The sequence below is a fragment of the Thamnophis elegans genome, chromosome 9, assembly GCF_009769535.1.
Source record: "Thamnophis elegans isolate rThaEle1 chromosome 9, rThaEle1.pri, whole genome shotgun sequence".
NCBI lineage: Eukaryota > Metazoa > Chordata > Lepidosauria > Squamata > Colubridae > Thamnophis > Thamnophis elegans.
In genome coordinates, this window is record NC_045549.1 from 75,549,392 (window position 1) to 75,569,819 (window position 20,428).

A 20,428-nucleotide genomic window follows, 5' to 3' on the forward strand; every position below is an offset into this window, starting at 1 on the left:
AAAGAAATGATAAAAAAGGGAAGAAAAGATAATGTAATTAATTGGAATGAAATCAAATGGAATGGAGTGGAGAAGAGAGAATGGGATGGAATAGAACAGAATAGAATAGAGAATGGAATGCAAATAGAGTAGAATAGAGAAGAGAAAAAAGGAAAGAGAATTGACTTAATTGGAATGGAGTAGAATAGAATAAGAATAAACAACAGAACAGAATAGAAGCTGGAAGGGCCTTGGAGGTCTTCTAGTCCAACCCCCTGCTCCAGCAGGAGACCTTATGTATCTTATTGTTTTTCACCTTTGGGGGGAGGGGGGATGCACAAACCTTCCAATTTCTTCCAGGCTCCCTTTGGTTGGCTGTAGGTGTCCATTTTTGTCTGCATATTTCAGCTCCCTTCATCTCGGTTTTCTTGGACAATATTATTATTATTGTTTCCTTAGCATTTCCCTGGGCTGAACCCTGTCCAATCCTATGATTAATGCTTATGGCGAATAAATGCATGCTAAACAAGATTTTTACTTTTCCCACATCTTAGCAAATGGCCTGTTTGGGAAGTTGGCGTTTCGCAGGGCTTGTTCTGAGTCGGATCGCGATGCCCTTTCCTGCTTTCAAAGCTGCTGTGAAACCTTGGTTCGGATGGGGTGAGGTGGACGGGTGAAGAACAGACCAGGTGAGGACAGGATGAGATAAACCGAGCTGTAGAAACCCCGAGGAACTGCAAATCTTTCCTCCTAAGAGTAAGCCAAATGTCACTATCCAAGGTGAACCTATTGTATATCCTAACGTGCAGAATAACAGAGTTGGAAGGGACCTTGGAGGTCTTCTAGTCCAACCCCCTGCTCAGGCAGGAAGCCCTGTGCCATTTCAGACAAATGGCTGTCCATCCTCTTCTTAAAAACTTGGAGAATTCACAACTTCTGTTGGCAAGTTGTTCCACTGCTTCATTGTTCTCACTCTCAGGAAATTCCTCCTCAGTTCTAAGTTGCTTCTCTCCTTGATGAGTTTCCACCCAATTGCTTCTTGTCCTGCCCTCAGGTGCTTTGGAGAATAGCTTGACTCCCTCTTCTTTGGGGCAGCCCCTGAGATATTGGAACACAGCAATCAAGGTCCATCAGGGACCTTGAGGTCTTCGCATCCAACCCCCTGCTCAAGCAGGAGACCCCAGATCATTTCAGATCGGTAGCTGTCCTTAAACACCTCCAGGGATGAAGCACCTACAACTTCTGAAGGCAACTTCTGTCCTACTGGTGATGACTTCTCCTCGCTGTTAGGAAATGAGGACCTTCTCTTCGTTAGACCAGACATACCCAATTCCCTGCAACCGTTCTTCACATGTTTTACTAAGTTCACCCCTTGGTTTTTGTTTAAAGTCTTTAAAAGTGAGGCTTCTCCCCCCCCCCCAATTATTATCATTAGTACCAAGAAGTTGTTGGAAGGGCGATGGGTCATCAGTCTTCAACCTGCCGTCCCCAGGAGATCTTCTCCCCACCATCTGGGATCTCTCTGTCTGAGTCGCGTGGCTGCAACGAAGGCAAATTAAAAAGTGCACCAACCTGGCTTTTTCCTCTGAAATTGCCATGTGTAAATGCCTGGAAAACGCTGATATTTTTGTTTCTATAAATAGCAACCCTCCTGCACGGAGTATTTCATCTGCATGGTTCCCTTCGCTCCCCGATCACCAGGACTCGGAGAGAGGGGAATGCAAATTACGCTTCTCATGCTAAGAATTTAGCCAGCGACCAAATCTTGGGAGAGGGAGGAGAGGGAGGTGGGAGAGAAAGGAAGGAGGGAGGGATGGAGGAGAGACAAGGAGGAGAGAGAGAAGGGGAAAGAGAGAGGGAGGGAGAGAGAGAGGGAGGAGAGGGAGGAAGAGGGAGAGGGAGGAGAGAAAAGGAGGAGAGAGATGGAGGAGAAAGAGAGAGGGAGGAAGAGAGAAAAAGGAAGGAGCAAGAGAGGGAGGGAGGGGGAGAGAGAGGGAGGAGAAAAGGGGAAGGAGAGAGGGAGGGGGAAAGGGAGAGGGAAGAGGAAAGGGAGAAGAGAGAAGGGGAAGAAGAGAGAAGGAGGAGGGGGAGAAGTAAGGGAGGGAGAGAGAAAGGAAGGTGGAGGGAGGGAGGGAGGAAGAGGAAGGAAAGGGAGGGAGGAGGGAGCGAGCGAGCGGGGAAGGAAAAGGAAGGGAGAGGAGGAAAAGCGATTAGCAGAGGTAAAAAATGGAAGGAGAGGGAAAGAGGAAAGAGAGAGGGAGGGAAGGGGGAGAAAAAGAGATTGAGAGAAGAAAGAAAAGATGGAAGGAGAGAGGGGGGGAGAGGGAGGGGGAGAGAGAAAAAAAGAGGGAGGGAAGGCGGAGGAAAAGAGATTGAGAGAGGGAAGAAAAGATGGAAGGAGGGAGGGGGAGAGAGAAAAAAGAGGGAGAGAAGGCGGAGAAAAAGATTGAGAGAGGGAAGAAAAGATGGAAGGAGGGAGGGGGAGGGGGAGAGAGAGAAAAAGGGAGGGAAGGGGGAGAAAAAGAGATTGAGAGAGGGAAGAAAAGATGGAAGGAGAGAGAGGGGGAGATGGAGGGAGGGAGGAAAGAGAGGGAGGGGAGGAAAAGCGATTGAGAGATGGAAGGAGGCAGGGAGAAAGAGAGAGGGAGGGAGCTCACTGTGTGAAATGAACAATTGGCTGAATCAGGTTTCTTTACAAAGAGCCAAATTTAGACTCGGCTGTTTCCTTACGTGTGCAGAAAGAAACCGAGGTTAGCTCTCATCAAGGACTTCGTTTGACCCAGGATGTTTTCCAAAGATTTTGGTCCCCACGATCAATCAACCAATCAGTCAGAATAGGAGTTGGGAAGGGACTTGGAAGGTCTTCTAGTCCAACCCCCTGTTCAAGCAGGAGAATGTATACCGCTTCAGACAAATGGTTGTGCCAGCTCTTCTTAAACACCTCCAGAGCCCACAATTCCTGGTGGCAAGCCGTTCCGCTGGTTAATTTTACCTCAGAATCACAAGAGCTTCCATGCCTTTGAATTCTTTCCAGGTTAAGTTTCTGATTGACGCCGTCCTTTTATTTTAATCTGTATGGGACGGTTTCCCCATTGGACGTATAAATCCCCTCTGAGGTTCTTATTTTGCCTTTCAGCATTTCTTGGGAAAATGGAAGTGGGTTTGTGTTCAGAAAATCTACGTATGACAAAAACACACCTCCCTGGACTTAAAACAAAAATGCGACTGTAATTTAATTATGAATAAAAGTAGATGGCTTTATCTGGATTACGGTAACGTCATACGTTCTGGCGTACGGATTAAAATGACTCGTAATTGATCGCAAGGTCCCGTTTGAGAAGATGCAGAATATTTTTAAATATCACCAGGGCAAATGAGCTGGAACTCAAAAGACTCCCTTTGGTTTGTGATCATTAAGGTAAAGGTTCCCCTCGCACATATGTGCTAGTCGTTCCCGACTCCAGGGGGCGGTGCTCGTCTCTGTTTCAAAGCCGAAGAGCCAGCGCTGTCCGAAGACGTCTCCATGGTCATGTGGCCGGCATGACTCAACGCCGAAGGCGCACGGAACGCCGTTCCCTTCCCACCAAGGGTGGTTCCTATTTTTCTACTTGCTTTTTTTAATGTGCTTTCGAATTGCTAGGTTGGCAGAAGCTGGGACAAGTCACGGGAGCTCACTCCGTTACGCAGCTCTAGGGATTCGAACCGGCAAACTGCTGACTTTTCTGATCAACAAGCTCAGCGTCTTAGCCACTGAGCCACCGTGTCCCTTTGCAATAATTATAACTCCTTAAAATCCACCTGCTAGGAAACAGGTCTTGTGCTTGGAATTGTTACCCCTGAACGTGTTTTCAGGGACATCTCTGGAAAACGGGGAGGGGGGGGTCAAAAAAGTCAAGATGGCAGCTAGGACTATAGGATCCAAGTCCCACTTGCAACTAGGTGGATTTCTAGCCAGGCCATTGAAGCTGCCATCTTCATCCTTTTACAGATTCAACTCAAACCAGAAGTTTTGTTGCTCTTGTTGTTGTTGTTGTTGTTGTTGTGATTAATGGACAACTAGAAGACATCATGGAAAATTATTTTTATGCGAGATGAGTACTGCAAGATTATTTTGCGTGCAAAAATGGAGAAAGACCCCAAGTAGAGGAATGGTTGGTAAAAATGATGGAAATTAACAAGAGATGGCAAAATTAACTCGTTGCCTTGGGGGGGGGGGGAGGTAAAATTAACCTCTCAAAGAAAGTGAAGTAAAACAAGCGGCTCTTTCTGAAATCTGCTTTCTCATCCTCCTATTGGGCTTTCTCCTCCTTAATCCACGTTGCATCGTTACTTATTTATGATTCATATGGCAACAACAACAATGTAAATGCCTTTTACCCTGTGCCCAGGTGGGAGGCGGTGGAAAATTGGAGGCATGCAAAATTTGGTTAAGGGAGGGAAGGAGGGGGCAGAGAAAGAAGGAAGGAAGGAAGGAAGGAAGGAAAACGGCCCTATGGGCAAACCGGAGGTTTGGGGGTGGACCTACGGGTTTCCTGTAGGGCCGTTTTTCACCCTCCAGAAGTCCAAACTTCCGGTTTGTGCATTGGATTGTTTTTCGCCCTCCGGAGGCTTCAGGGAAGCTCCCGAAGGGTGAAAAACTGCCAAAAATGAAGGCCGAAGTCAGCTGGCAGAGCTGACAGGGCAACGCCTTGTGTGCCCTAAGAAATGGCTCTGCCTGCCACCTGTGCCATGGGTGCCATAGGTTCACCATCACTGTCCTATTCGCTAACAAAACATTTGTTTTTTTAAAAGAAAGATATGAATAGCAAGATGACATTGCGATTGTACTTTTCTGGAGAAAGCCAAAACCCAAATGCCCCCCATCCTTTTGCTCTCGTGTAGGTTCTGTTTGTCTCCTCCGATCTGGTGGCTCTAAATCTGGAGGGATCCTCTTTCATTAATTCCCGTTTTTTTATTATTTGCTCCCTTTCTATTATTTAATGTTAGCTGCCTCCTCCCATCAATGGGCTCGGAGTGTTTTCAACGGTGATCTCCTCTCGCCTTTTGAGTCCTGTCTTAAGTTTCAAACCTTCATTCACCAACTGGCAGGAGGTGCCTGAGCTCCTGCCATCCAAAAAACAGAGTAAATATAATTTAACCTTGCTGGCATTGCCCTGTTCCCGATTCCATCCACTAGGAATGGGCAGCAGAGGGGAGAAGAAGCAGCCAAGGGCCGCCTAGACAGAGAGGCAGGATAATGGTTAGGATGATGGGTGGGTGGGTGGGTGGGTGGGTGGGTGGATGATGATAGATAGATAGATAGATAGATAGATAGATAGATAGATAGATAGATAGATAGAGCGGGCGGATGGACACAGAGAGACAGACAGACAGATAGGATAATAGTTAGGATAATGGAGGGATGGGTGATATAGATGATAGATGGATAGATGATAGATAGATAGATAGATAGACAGACATAGATAGATAGATAGATAGATAGATAGATAGATAGATAGATAGATAGATAGATAGATAGATAGATAGATAGAGACAGATAGCTAGCTAGCTGGATGGATGGGTGGATGGATGGATGGGTGGGTGATAGATAAATGATAGATGGATGGATGGATAATAGATAGATAGATAGACAAACACAGAGAGACAGACAGATAGATAGGATAATAGTTAGGATAATGGAGGGATGGGTGATATAGATGATGGATGGATGGATGGATGGATAGATAGATAGATAGATAGATAGATAGATAGATAGATAGATAGATAGATAGATAGATAGGAGATAGATAGACAGACAGACAGACAGACGGGTGATAGATAGATAGATAGATAGATAGATAGATAGATAGATAGATAGATAGATAGATAGATAGATAATGGATGGTAGGTAGGTAGGTAGGTAGGTAGATAGATAGATAGATAGATAGATAGATAGATAGATAGATAGATAGATAGATAGATAGATAGATAGAGACAGATAGCTAGCTAGCTGGATGGATGGGTGGATGGATGGATGGGTGGGTGATAGATAAATGATAGATGGATGGATGGATAATAGATAGATAGATAGACAAACACAGAGAGACAGACAGATAGATAGGATAATAGTTAGGATAATGGAGGGATGGGTGATATAGATGATGGATGGATGGATGGATGGATAGATAGATAGATAGATAGATAGGAGATAGATAGACAGACAGACAGACAGACAGACAGACAGACAGACGGGTGATAGATAGATAGATAGATAGATAGATAGATAGATAGATAGATAGATAGATAGATAGATACAGATAGCTAGCTAGCTAGCTAGCTGGATGGATGGGAGGGTGGATACAGACAGACAGACAGACTTTGTTGTCATTTTAAGGAGTGATGAGAGGCTTATTATCCCGGAATCGTGTTTTGCTCTCTCTACCCACACAGGTTGGTGTTCCACTTGGTGGGCCGACCATCCTCACGGCCTGATGCTTGTGCTTCCGCGGGACCCCCTCCCCACATCGATTGGGCTAGATTAGGACCCCCCCCTTCCCTTCCAACTCCTAGATGCGAGAGTGGCATCAGGGGTTCAAACCCTCCCAGATATCCTCCCTTACCTCCCCTCTACCCCCTCCCACTTCCCAACCCTGCAGATACACAACTGGAAGGGAGTGCGGGGAAGGGGGGTGGAAAGTGGCACCCCAGTTATGCCGCTGGATTCCTCCCCAGCCTAACTCACTGGGGTGGGGGGTGCTGAGTGACCCCCACCCCCAGAGCCCCCTAAGCCATGGCTGGGTCAACCCGCTCTACCTGGCCAGGTTGACCACCCATGAAGCCAGGCGAGGCACCGCCCCATTCCCTCGCAAGCTCTTCCCCCACGGAGCCTTTTGGGTGGGGTGGTGGTGGGGGGGGAGAGAGCTGAATAATTCAGGAGAAAGGGGGCGGGAAAGCCCAGGCGGAGGAGAGGCAGAGCCTCCGCCCCAGCTGCAGCCCCTTGCAGAGAGAAACGGGGCTCGCCGCTGAAAGCGCCGCCGAGAGAAACGCGCTAGTAGCTGGCAGCGGCTGGAGCGAGCGCCCTTTTGCAGCATGCAGCCTGGCTCGCGCGCCACTCGCGGCATCTCCCAGCGCAGCAGCAGCAGCAGCAGAAGCAAAAACAGCAGCAGGAACAGCTGCCAGCGGCTCGGCTGGGCGCAGGGCCCGAAGCAGGGAAGGCAGGAGAGGCGGCAAGGGGCGCAGCATGGCCGGAGGGGGCTTTCTTTGGCCCCGGGGGCAGCTGGTGCTGCTGCTGCTGTTGGCAGCGGCGGCGTGCCTGGTGCAGCGCGCCCAGCCGAGGAAGCTGCTCCGGTGCCCGGCTACTTGCAGCTGCACCAAAGAATCCATCATCTGCGTGGGTTCGGCCGGCGTGCCGCGGAGTCTCCCCGCGGACATCAGCTCCTTGTAAGTGCGGGGCAAGGCTAAGGCGGAGGGTGGGGGGGTTGGGGAAGGGAAGAGGAGAAGGGGGAGAGGGGGAGGCAGGGGCTGCATAGGAGGACCCAGCCCCTTTTGCCCCCCCCCCCTCAACCCAGTTCAGGAGAGCCGGCTAGGAGGAGAGGAGAGGAGATGCCAGCAAGGATTGGGAACCCCCCCCCCCTTGGAAACCCTCCCCCACTTTGGTTCTTCTGTTGCCCAGTTTCGTGATGGGCGGTGGTGGTGGTGGTGGTGAGGATGATGTTTCCCTGGTAAATACCCCCCCCCCTGTGTTTTAAAAGTTAAAAAAAAGCTCCAGCTTTAAGCTATATAAAAAAAAGTTCTGCACTAGAAACAAGGAGGCAAACGGGATCCAAATCAGGTGAGGTATTAGTCCCGCTTTGTAAAGCCTTAGTAAGGCCACAGCTGGAATGCTGCATCTGGTTTGGGCTGGTTACAAGGCACCAGCTTTGGCCACCAAAAAAGACACTATAAAGAAGATGCTGAGACTCTAGAAAGAGTGCAGAGAAGAGGAAGAAAGATGATGAGGGGACTGGAGGCTAAAACATACAATGAACGGTTGCAGGAACTGGGCCTGGCTAGTCTAGGGAAGAGAAGGACCAGGGGAGACAGGAGAGCATCTTCCAATATTGAGGGCTGCCACAGAGAGGAGGAAGGGGGTCAAGCTATTCTCCAAAGCACCCGAAGGGCAGACAAGGAATAATGGATGGAAACTGACCAAGGAGAGATTCAACCTGGAAATAAGGAGGAATTTCTGACAGTGAGATCATTCAAACAATGGAACAGAAGTTGCCTTCAGAAGTTATGGGAGCTTTATCACTGGAGGCTTTCAAGAAGGAGACCGGACTGTCATCTGTCAGAAATGGTGTAGAGTCTTCTGCTTGGGTGAAGGGGTTGGACTAGATGGCCTACAAGATCCCTTCCAACCCTGTTAATTTGTAAAGGATATTGAGACTCTAGAAAGAGTGCAGAGAAGAGCAACAAAGATGATGAGGGGAATGGAGACTAAAACATATGAAGAACGGTTACAAGAACTGGACCTGGCTAGTCTAGGGAAGAGAAGGACCAGGGGAGACAGGAGAGCATCTTCCAATATTTGAGGGGCTGCCATAGAGAGGAGGGGGACAAGCTATTCTCCAAGGCACCCGAAAGGACAGAGAAGGAATCATGGATGGAAACTGACCAAGGAGAGATTCAACCTGGAAATAAGGAGGAATTTCCTGACAGTGAGAACCATCAACTAATGGAACAGAAGTTGCCTTCAGAAGTTGTGGGAGCTTCATCCCTGGAGGCTTTCAAGAAGAGACAGGACAGCCATCTGTCAGAAATGGTGTAGGTTCTCCTGTTCAGGGGGGTGGGTTGGACTAGATGACCCACAAGACCCCTCCCACCTCTGTTAATCTGTTTTTTTAAAAAATCTGTTAATTGATTTATGTTCAGACTTTGAGGGAAATGCAGAGAAGGATGAGAAGTATTCTAGGCTGCATCAACAGAGGGAGAGAATCAAGATCACGTGAAGGGTTAATACCACTTTATAAGGCCTTAGTAAGGCCACACTTGGAATATTTGCATCCAGTTGTGGTTGCCACGATGTAGAAAAGATGTGGAGACCCTGGAAAGAGTGCAGAGAAGAGCAAGAAAAAGGATTAGGAGGCTAAAACATACAAAGAACGGTTGCAGGAACTGGGCCTGGCTAGTCTAGTGAAGAGAAGGACTGGTGGGTGGACATAACAGTATTCCAGTATTTGAGGGGCTGCCATAAAGAAGAAAGGGTCAACTTATTTCCCAAAGCACCAAAGAAGGCAAGACGAGAAACAATGGATGGAAACTCATCAAGGAGAGAAGCAATCTGGAATTAAGGAGAACTTTCTTAATCAGTGGAACGACTGGCCTCCAGAAGTTGTGAAAGCTCCCACACTGGGAGGTTTAAAGAAGAGGTTGGATAACTATTTGTCTGAAGTGGTGTAGGGGTTTCCTGTCTGAGCAGGGGGTTGGACTAGAAGACCTCCAAGGTCCAAGACCTCCAACTCTCTTATCTGAGGGCACCAGTTTGGGGAAGTTATAGTGAAATGTATTGAGTGGGGCTCCTCCTGATTTTTCTGTCCCTGCTGCCTTTTTTAGGAGTCTGGTCAATGGGACCTTTCCCGAAATAAAGGAGAAAATGTTTTCTCACCTGCCTTCCTTGCAGTTGCTGTAAGTATTAAGAAGGTGGATAGGTTTGAGTGGTTTATCTATCTGTCTCTCTATCATATCCATCTCCCTCTCTCTTTCTATCCAGCCATCTATCTATCTATAGCTATTCTCTTTCACTCTCTCTCTCTCTCTTTCTATCTATGTTTCTATCTGTAGGCATCATCTATCTATGTATCTGTCTGTCAGTCTATGTCAATCCATCCATCCATCCATCTTTATCTATCAATCCACCCATCCATCAATCTATCCATCCATCCATCCATATCTCTATCTCTATATATATATATATCTATATCTACATCTCTACATCTACATCCATCCATCCATCCATCCATCCATCCATCCTCCTTTCCTAACCATTTTCTCTTTAACTCATCTCTTGCTCCCTTTGGTGTTCTATTTTTCCTTCAGTTTTCTGTTTATCCTTCTATCTCCTACTTTTACATTCCCCCCTTTTCCCCTTTTGTATGTATTTTATCTTTTCTTCAGAATTCCCCCTATCATTCTTCTATAACTTATTTGAGTAATTTGCATCCTTTTTTAGAGAGTCGTTGAGGCCACTTGGAGGTTTAACTATGTCCTCAGAGTCACCTGAGTGGTGCAAATGGGGGTGGAGTCTATAACACGGAGATCAGCAGATCTAAGGAGGCTCCGCCCCCATTTGCACCGCTCAGGTGACCCTTAACCTCCAAATGGCCTCAACGACCCTTTAAAAAGGATGCAAATGACCAGCTGTCTGCAAGGAGCATCAATCCTTCCATTCCCCTCCATTCCCTCACCAAAGCCAAGGGGGAAGCCATATTTACTTACCAACCGTGTTACTCACTTAACGAACTGCAGTGATTCATTTAACGACTGGGGCAAGAAAGCTCAGAAAATTGGCCCAAACCGTTTTATGAGCTGCTTTGTCCCAGTCATTAAACGGATCAATGCAGTCGTTAGGGGAGTAACACGGCATCTAACTTGACAGCTGTCTCACTTAGCAACCGAAATTTTAGGCTCCGTTGTGGTGAGGACTAACCATAGTGATGTGTGTGTGTGTGTGTGTGTGTGTGTGTGTTTAAGCTTGATACCTGCATTTCTTTTTTTTCTTTTTTTAAGGCTGCTGAATTCTAACTCGTTTACCGTCATACGGGACGACGCCTTCGGTGGGCTTTTTCACCTTGAGTACCTGTAAGTCAACTGCTTTTCCTGCCTCCTGCGAAGACTTAAAAGGAAGGACGGTTTATTTCTGATCGTTTATATATAGGACACGGGTGTCAAACTCGCGACACCCCGTTGCCGTCCCGTGACGTTTTGCAATGGCTCCCCCCCCCATTCGCGGAGCTGGGGTGGACGTGGCCTGCGTGTGACGCATCAGGCCTGCGAGCCGCCATTTTGACTCCCCCGGTTTATAAGTCGCGCATTTTGTCCTTGATCTGTCCATTGAAAATTGTCACTGGCAAGATAGCGACCGCCACATCTGATGCTTCACATCTGCAGATGTTCTGGGTTTTGTGTGTGTGAGAGAGAGAAGGAGGGAAAGGAGGGGGGAGGGGGAGAGAGCATGCAGTCCCCAATTCCCAATGCTGCAGCACATTCCCAGGCCTTGAATCCCCAGGGCTGTCTTAACGCATAGCCCCGATGCCGGGGTCGCTTCCGGTTTCTGTCACTGCCGGTTCGCTCCGGGACATGCTTTGCGCATGTGTGTGCTTGCCGCACACTCTATGTGCTTGCACAGTAGTAAAAAAATAGCTTCTGTGTATGCTGTGAAACCTGTGTATGTCAACCCTTCAATGCACCTTGCATCGTAGAAATACAGCAACATATTTATGACCTTTTACTGCATTTTTTAAATTAATACCAGCATGCCAATAAAATAAGTGTATGTTTAATTTGATTGACCGTTTACGTTTTTTATTATTACCATGAGGAGTTGTCGTAGGGGCCCCTGTACATTCCCATAACAGAGAGGGGTTCAAACCGGTTCAGCCAAGTAGGTAGTAGCAATAGCAATAGCAGTTAGACTTATATACCGCTTCATAGGGCTTTCAGCCCTCTCTAAGCGGTTTACAGAGTCAGCATATCGCCCCCACAGTCTGGGTCCTCATTTTACCCACCTCGGAAGGATGGAAGGCTGAGTCAACCTTGAGCCGGTGAGATTTGAACAGCCGAACTGCAGAACTGCAGTCAGCTGAAGTAGCCTGCAGTGCTGCATTTAACCACTGCGCCACCTCGGCTCCTCAGTCGGACACGCGCCCGAACCGAGCCACAGGCGCCACCATCTTGTGTTTTTGCAATCAATGGTGGCTCAGTGGCTAAGGCGCTGAGCTCGTCGATCAGAAAGGTCGGCAGTTTGGCAGTTTGAATCCCCAGCGCTGCGTAACGGAGTGAGCTCCCGTGACTTGTCCCAGCTTCTGCCAACCTAGCAGTTCGAAAGGACGTAAAAAATGCAAGTAGAAAAATAGGGACCACCTTTGGTGGGAAGGGAACAGCGTTCCGTGGGCCTTCGGTGTTGAGTTATGCCGGCCACATGACCCCGGAGACGTCTTCGGATAGCGCTGGCTCTTTGGATTTGAAATGGAGAGGAGCACCGCCCCCTAGAGTTGGGAACGACTAGCACAGATGTGAGAGGGGAACCTTTACCTTTACCTTACCCTGTAAATGCAAAGTTGAAGTGTGATTTTGTTCCCATTTCCACAGCTCCCCGAAGTTGAGGTCCTCCTTAACTTACAATAGTTTGTTTAGCGACCATTCAGAGTTACAACATCACTGCCAAAAAAAAATGTGACCTGTGACTGTATTTCACACCTAACGGCCGTTTATTTATTTCTGTCTCTGTATCTCCCTTTTCGCGTAGATTTATTGAAGGAAATAAAATTGAAACCATTTCAAGAAATGCATTTCGGGGTCTCCGAGACTTGACTCATCTGTAAGTTGTTGTTGTTGTTGTTGTTGTTTCACGCTAATTTGTATCTTGCTTAACACCTCAGCCATGCTGTTACGTCTGGCTGAGTAGATGTACTCCTCGGTTTAGGACAATTTGTTTAATGACAGTTCGAAGTTGCACATCCTGAAACTTATCCTGTGCTTCCCGCAGGATAGTTTTTTCCCCCTCTGTCCCTTCGCTGTTGAACACAGGTGCTGCTTGTTAGGCCTGTGTTGTCCTGCAGAAAACACAACTCCACAACCCAGTCCTTTCAGCAATTCCAAGGAGGCCCCTCACATATTTCCACTCTTCAGGTCACCTTGAAGACCCAGACCAATCTCCCAATCTTGCAGCAATTTTGACACAGATGGCCTCTTTGATTATACAAATAAACCTCCAAGTGGCCTCAACGACTCTCTAAAAAGGATGCAAATGACCAACTGTCTGCAAGGAATATCAGTCCTTCCATTTCCCACCATCCAGTCAGAGCAGAAGAAGCTTCTTGGATGAGAAGTGAAATGCCTTCAAAAGGGAAAAAAAATCAAGTCCAGTTGCCTTGTGTGTTCTGACCGAGGCTTCCCAAGAGCATAAAGCAGAGTCCTTGTTCCAACAAAAACCCCTTTTAATTAATTGACTGTTGTTAGGTAAGATCCCCGTTGGGAGAGCGAGTACGTTCAGCGAAGTGCTGTGAGAGTTATGTTGGAGAACAGACAAACCAGCATACAGAGACACTGCAGTTTAGATAGGCTTTTCCTTTCATGGAAATAAGGTATCAGAATCCATCAAACAGTCCAAGTCATACACGGATAAGACAGTCAGTCATCAACGTCTTTCAGTTAAGGGATAATCCAAATAACATAGTCCAGTATCATATAATCAGTTCGGGATTCAAAGTTTGCTAACAGTTGCAAAACTTACAATAGCTCACGGCACTTTCTAACAGCCAGCTTCCAAAACACTCAGATCAGATCAGCCCAGCATCAAATGAAACAGAGCGTTTAAATCAACCATTAGATTATATTCCCAACAACTGCGAATTCTGCTCATTCACATCCAGCTAAGTCTTTTCGAGGGAGGATTTACAGTCACAGACCTTATCTGGCTTGGAGAGCTGCCAAGCTGAGGTCTGCAAAACTTGACCAGGAGCCTCGGAGAGTCACAAGCCAATTAAGCGAACGAATGGTCTCCTGCAAACTCCACTCCCCTTTCGCTCCTCTTTTATTTTCTCTGGGAAGGGCCATTCATCGTCCACCTGTGGCTTTACTCCCAAGTTGACCCCTGTTCTTTAGCTGTTCCTTTCGTCTGGCAACAAAAAAATCCCAGTGAATTCCCAGCATCTGACTTTCTGAAAGGTTTGGGATTTCTCTCCACTTTAAGAGTTGTTATTAATTTTGTCCTTTTTCTTTCTTTTTTTTTCTTTTTTTCTTTATTTATTTCTTCCTTTCTTTCTCTTTCTCTCTCTGTGTGAGTCTGTCTGTGTGTGTGTTTGTGTGTGTGTGTTTTTGTCTGTCAGTGGTGGGTTTCAAAAATTTTTGGAGCCTCTTCTGTAGGTGTGGCCTGCTTTCCGGGTGTACAGGTGGAACCTCTTCTAACCGGTTCGGTAGATTTGACTAACCGCTTCTACCGAACTGGTGTGAACTGATAGGAACCCACCTCTGAGCTATAGGGTTTAAACGGTTTTCAAAATTATTGTGACATCTAACTTTACTCTTCCAGCTCTCTTGCCAATAACCAGATTAAAGCTTTGCCGAGGGACATCTTTGGTGATTTGGACTCTCTGATCGAACTGTAAGTAGAGCTTCAACGCGTTGTTGTTATTTTGTGGCTTTAAATCTTATCTCAGGATCCAGAATTTTTCCTTGAGCTTTTTGGATATGGAATTGGGACTAGCAAGGAGGACATTTGCTCTCATTCATTTTCTAAACCTTGTGCTTCATTTGAAACGGTTCTCCTCTTGCTGATGCATTTATTTGAAATGTTTCAAGGTTGCTAGAGTGTGCCATATCATACCTACTGAGAGTAACTTTGCATTATAAATAAAAGAAGCAAATGCTATGGAAAGCAATGCCAAGGGGGGGGCAGGGGGAGGAAGAAAACAATCTCTAACAATATTGGCTTAGAGGACAATTAACCAGTGGAACAGCTTGCCACCAAAAGTTGTGACTGCTCCATCACTGGAGGTTTTTTTCAGAAAAGATTGCACAGCCATTTGTCTGAAATGGTGGGGTCTCTTGCCATGGCAGGGGGTTGGACTAGAGGACCTCCAAGGTCCCTTCCCACCTTATTATTCTATGTTCTAATTCTTCTTGAAAGTCTGTTGTCGGTCTAATGAGCAGAAATTGGTTGTTGTTATTGTTGTTGTTATACTTTTATTCATTAAACATGAAACTCAGTCAATTGAACATTTACAAATGTATCACAAATATCCTTGACTGGTGCTGATGGTTGATATGGGTTACTGCCAGCATCCTAGGTATCAGCCAAGTTTATTTATTATCTCTTTTATTCATTAAACATGAAACTCAGTCAACCGAGCAGTTAAAAATAGCAGAGTTTGTTGCAGAAAAATCAGATCCGGAAAGCACACACTGATAACGGATTCAGCTGGATTCATTAACTTCTTTATATAGATAATAACAGATTAATAAATGTACAACACGGATAGTAGATTCTTTCAGTGTGGTAGAAGTTACAAGCAGAACACAAGCAAGAGAAGAGCCGTTAGTTTCAGTTTCACAGTTCAGAACAGACAGAGATAAGTCTTGTTTCAGTTTCAATTCTCAGCACAGTTCTGTTTCAGCTCCTGACTTTGTTGCTATGCCTATTCATTGGCTGACCTTGTTACCATGTTCCTCCCAGTCATGAATATTCCAACAAAAAAATGTGTCACAAATACCATTGATTGGTGCTAATGTTGGATACGGGTTATTGTTGTTGTTGTTGTTATTTGTCTTCTTGTGACAAAGAAACAACATCCACAACAGAAAGCCCCTTTATTAATTAAACTTGATAGACAAACATTGTTTTGTCTTTAAAAGTCCCACTCTGCTCACTTCTTATTTCTCGCCGATGGTCCAATCTGCCCTGTCGCTGTTTTTCCAAACGAAAAACTTGCAAGAATCAGATGAATTTCGATTCCGGCCTGGCCTGAATAGAATAAAATACAGGATTAATTTGGTTGTTAATTTTAATTTAATTTTTTAAATTTTATTGTAAATATCCATTTCGGGTTTTTTGGGGGGATACTTTATTTAATGTCCCTTTTAATTTTTGTAATATGTGTTTTCTTTTATGTTGTACGCCGCCCTGAGTCCTTGGGAGAAGGGCGGCATATAAATCCAATAAACCTCAAACCTTCTTTGCAAACCAGCTTTTCTTTCCCCACGTATTTCTAGAGACCTGCGGGGAAACAAGTTTGAATGTGATTGCAAAGCCAAGTGGCTGTTTTTGTGGCTAAAGATGACCAACTCCTCCGTTTCGGAAGTCCTGTGTGTGGGTCCCGCGGAATTTCAGGACAAGAAATTAAACGAAGCCTCGAGCTTTGACGATGAATGCACCACGACAGGTATTTTGGCGGATTGGTTCATAGTTGAAATTAATAGTTAAATAGTTAAAATTGTCCTCCTCTTGAGTCTCTTCGGAGCAAAGGGATTGTAACTTTAAAGCTTTAATTTAAGAAGTAGCAGATGGAAACTAATCAAGGAGAGAAGCAACTTAGAACTAAGGAGAAATTTCCTGACAGTGAGGACAATTAACCAGTGGAACAACTTGCCTCCAGAAGTTGTGAATGCTCCAACACTGGAAGTTTTTAAGAAGATGTTGGACAACCATTTGTCTGAAGTGGTGTAGGGTTTCCTGCTTGAGCCGGGGGTTGGACTAGAAGACCTCCAAGGTCCCTTCCAACTCTGTTATTCTGTTAAATATTTGCCTTTAAACATTTTTTTAAGGAGTGCATGAAAGAAATAATACTCTTGCTAATTGTCTTCACCATGGATTAGTTCAAAATCCCCCACCGTAACATGAGGATTATACAGCAGGCAACATGAGCTAGGAATGGAGAATCTGAATGAATGTGAACAGTACATACAGGTAGTCCTCGCTTTACGACCGTCATTGAGCCCAGTATCCATTCGGCCAAGTGAAACACTTGTTCGGGGTGTTTGGCCCCATTTTACGACTTTTCTTGCCACCGTTGTTAAGTGAGTCATTGAGTTTGTTAAGTTAGTCGCCTGTTTATTCAGTGAATTCTGGCTCCCCCGTTGTCTTGGCTTATCCGACGGTCGCAAAAGGGCATGACGTGACCCCCCACCCGGGGAATACTGCCACCGTCATAAAGGTGAGTCAGTTGCCAAGCGTCTAAATTTTGATTACGTGGCCACGAGGCAGGAAGGCTGCAACGGTCGTAAGCCTGAGATACGGTACTAAGTCATTTTTTCCAGTGCCGTCATAACTTTGAATGGCCGCTAAATGAGATGTCATAAGTCGGGAACCATCTGTATGTATTATTTTTAGTTCAGCGTTAGCTTCCCCAAGCTGAGCATTTCCAGGTCAGGGCTGAACAGCTTCCCGCCTCCTGCCGAATTCCATTGTAACACGCTTGTTTTCGATTAAATATGATTACAGATTTTGTTGTCCATCAGATCTTGCCCTATCAGTCAGTCTCGATCGACACCTTCAGCTCCAAAAACGACGTCTACGTGGCCATTGCGCAAACCAGCATGGAAAACTGCATGGTGCTGGAATGGGACCACATTGAGAAGAACTTCCGGAGTTACGACAACATCACCGGTAAAAAAATATAACCCGATGCGTCACTCTTAAGTTTTAGTGCGTCCTTTGGGATTCACCGGGTGCGTTTCTCCATTCTGTCACGGCGGTTTTGAGGATTTGGAAAAACTGCCTCTTACGGGGGAGTTGTCTCTCAGCACGGGTAGGATTCAGCCGGTTCAGACTGGTTCGGGTAAACGGGATGCTAATTTTACATCTGGTTCGCCGAACCAGTAGTTGGAAGGAGTGCCTGGCCCCGCCCACCCTTCTACTCCCTTCCCAGGAGTCTCCACGCAGCCCCTTATGCCAGGTAAATGCGGAGCCCGCACGGAGGCTCTGGGAGGGCGAAAAATGGGCCTCCCGGAGGTTTGGAAACGGGCTTGTTTCCGATCTCCAGAGGGCCTCCGGAGCACGGGAAAGGCTGTTTTCGCCCTCCCGGAGGCTCAAGTTAAGCCTCTGGAGCCTGGGGAGGTCAAAAAACAGGCCTCCCGGAAGCTCTGGAAGTTCTGAAATGGGTTTGTTTCCAAGACCAAGCCTGAAAAAGGTCGGTAATTATGAACTCTCTTGAAAGACCGTGGGAGGGGAAAGACTTTGCTGGAGAGGAATTCACTGTCAATTAAATAAAAGGGGTTTATCAGGACAGGGACTTGACTTTGTGCCGCTGGGGAAGCCTAGGTCAGAACATTCACTCGTGCTATCCTTGTGGCCGCCTGCGGCCCACCTCACTCAAGCATCGCTATGAAAGCTGCAGGAATGCATGTGCACACCAGAGGTGGGTTCCTACCGGTTCGCACCGGTTCGATAGAACCGGTTCGTCAAATCTACCGAACCGAAGAGGTTCCACCAGTGGACCCGGAAATCAGGCCACACCTACAGAAGAGGTTCCAAAAATTTTTGAAACCCACCACTGGTGCACACCCACACCCACATGTGCTTGCCCCCTCCCACAAAGTCACTCCCCCTGTTCCAGGCCCCCAACCCCAGAAGTTTTGGGGACTCCTGCCTTAAATGAAGAAATTGCTTAAACAGTAGGTACAGTTTGGGCTCTGCTAACACCAGGGGTGAAATTCAGCAGGTTCTGGAGAATCGGGTACGGAAATTTTGAGTAGTCTGGAGAACCGGCAAATACCACCTCTGGCTGGCCCCGCCCGCATCTATTCTCTGCCTCCTGAGTCCCAGCTGATTGGGAGGGAATGGGGATTTTGCAGTATCCTTCCCCTGCCACGCCCACTAAGCCACGCCCACAGAACCAGTAGTAAAAAAAAATGAATTTTCACCACTGGCTAACAGTATCCCTTTGTTTGAGTCAACAGGCCAATCCATCGTGGGTTGTAAAGCTATCTTGATTGACGACCAAGTCTTTGTGGTGGTAGCTCAGCTTTTTGGCGGATCCCACATTTATAAGTATGAGGAAAGCTGGACCAAATTTGTCAAGTTCCAGGATATTGAGGTCTCCCGCATCTCCAAGCCGAACGACATCGAGCTCTTCCAGATCGAGAGCGAAACCTTCTTTGTCATCGCGGATAGCTCCAAAGCTGGCTTGACTACGGTTTACAAGTGGAACAACAAGGGTTTCTACTCCTACCAGTCCCTGCACGAGTGGTTCAGGGACACAGACGCCGAATTTGTCGACATAGACGGGAAATCTCATTTGATCCTCTCCAGTCGCTCTCAGATCCCGATTATCCTTCAGTGGAACAAGAGTTCCAGAAAGTTCCTCCCACACAGCGAGATACCCAACATGGAGGACGTGCTGGCCGTGAAGAGCTTCCGGATACAAGATGGCCTCTATATCTCCCTCACCAGATTTATCGGCGATTCGAGAGTCATGAAATGGGACAGCAAGCAGTTTGTGGAGATCCAGGCCCTTCCTTCCCGGGGGGCCATGACCCTACAGCCTTTCTCCTTCAAGGACCACCATTACCTCGCTCTGGGAAGTGACTACACCTTCTCCCAAATATTCCAGTGGGATGAGGAGAAGAGCCTCTTTCAAATATTTAAGGAGATCTACGTGCAGGCGCCCCGCTCCTTCACCGCGGTGTCGACGGATAGGCGCGATTTCTTCTTTGCTTCCAGTTTTAAAGGTCACACGCAGATATTCGAACACATCGTGGTTGACTTGAGTTTATGAAGCGGCTCCAGGCGCGGGGAACTCATGTAGGATGATAACTTTCACACGAAAACAAAAGGGGGGGGGAGAAAAAAAAGAACAGATTATTCACCTTTGATAGCTAGAGAAAACCCTTGGCATTAACTCCGCAAAGGTTTTTGTTTCTGGGGGTTTTTGGAACTTTTTAGAAGTTTGCCTATTTAATCAGGGAATGCATTAACTCGGTTAAGTGCATGCCATGCCAATTTTACCCTGGACAAGGGGTATTTTCAAAGCCTACTATTGCTCGTAGACGGTGTGCAAAGCAGTAGTTCCGAAAACGATGCAAAACTGGAAGGAGGAACAGCTGAGAAAGTGGCTGAAACCAAGAGTGACTTCTGCTAGGGAAAAACGATGTTTTTTTCTCTTCAAGACTTGGAGGTTGGAAGCCATTCCTTCCAGTGGTTTGCAATCTGCAGCTGTTAGCATCCTGACGAGGAAGCCTGCTCACGGGATGCGTCTTCGTGAGGACGAAGGCGTCCTGGGTTCTGGACCCTGGGAAATGAAGTGGGGGAAAATCTCTAACTCACGTTCTGATTTGGAGAAAAGTGCTGATAGCTCTTTCAAATCACCAATCCAAAAGAGTAATAAGAAGAAAAGGAAAAAGGGGAGAAGGAGGAGAAATACTGGGGGGTCCTTGGTGCTCTCTGAGCTTGGTGGTTTTCTTGCAAACGTTTCATAACCCAGCTAGTTAATATCATCAGTATTAGAAGGGGTGGGTTTTGCAAAGAGGAGGAGGAGGAGGAGAAGGAAGGAGAAGGGGAAGGGAGAGGAGGAGGACTGTGTGGTCCTTGGTGCTCTCTGAGCTTGGTGGTTTTCTTACAAACATTTCATAACCCAGCAAGGTAACAACATCAGTGCTAGAAAAGAGTGGGATTTGGGGAGAGGAAAGGAGGGCGAGAAAGAGGAGGAGGAGGATGAGTAGAAAGAGGAGGAGGAGAAAGAGGAGAAGGAGGAAGAAGATAAGGGAGGATTGTGGGGTC

The 20,428-nt window shown here is 46.7% G+C and overlaps 1 protein-coding gene across 1 annotated transcript; it reads left to right on the plus strand.

Annotated features, from left to right (window-relative positions):
• Nucleotides 1-7,198: 7,198 nt before the first annotated feature.
• LGI2 (leucine rich repeat LGI family member 2) lies at nucleotides 7,199-20,167 on the plus strand. The gene is made up of 8 exons (XM_032223682.1): nucleotides 7,199-7,398; nucleotides 9,508-9,621; nucleotides 10,723-10,794; nucleotides 12,461-12,532; nucleotides 14,246-14,317; nucleotides 15,925-16,094; nucleotides 17,153-17,317; nucleotides 18,610-20,167. Exons 1-8 carry the CDS (start codon nucleotides 7,199-7,201, stop codon nucleotides 19,425-19,427), a joined length of 1,683 nt encoding a protein of 560 aa, XP_032079573.1. The 3' UTR covers nucleotides 19,428-20,167.
• The last annotated feature ends 261 nt before the right edge of the window (nucleotides 20,168-20,428 follow it).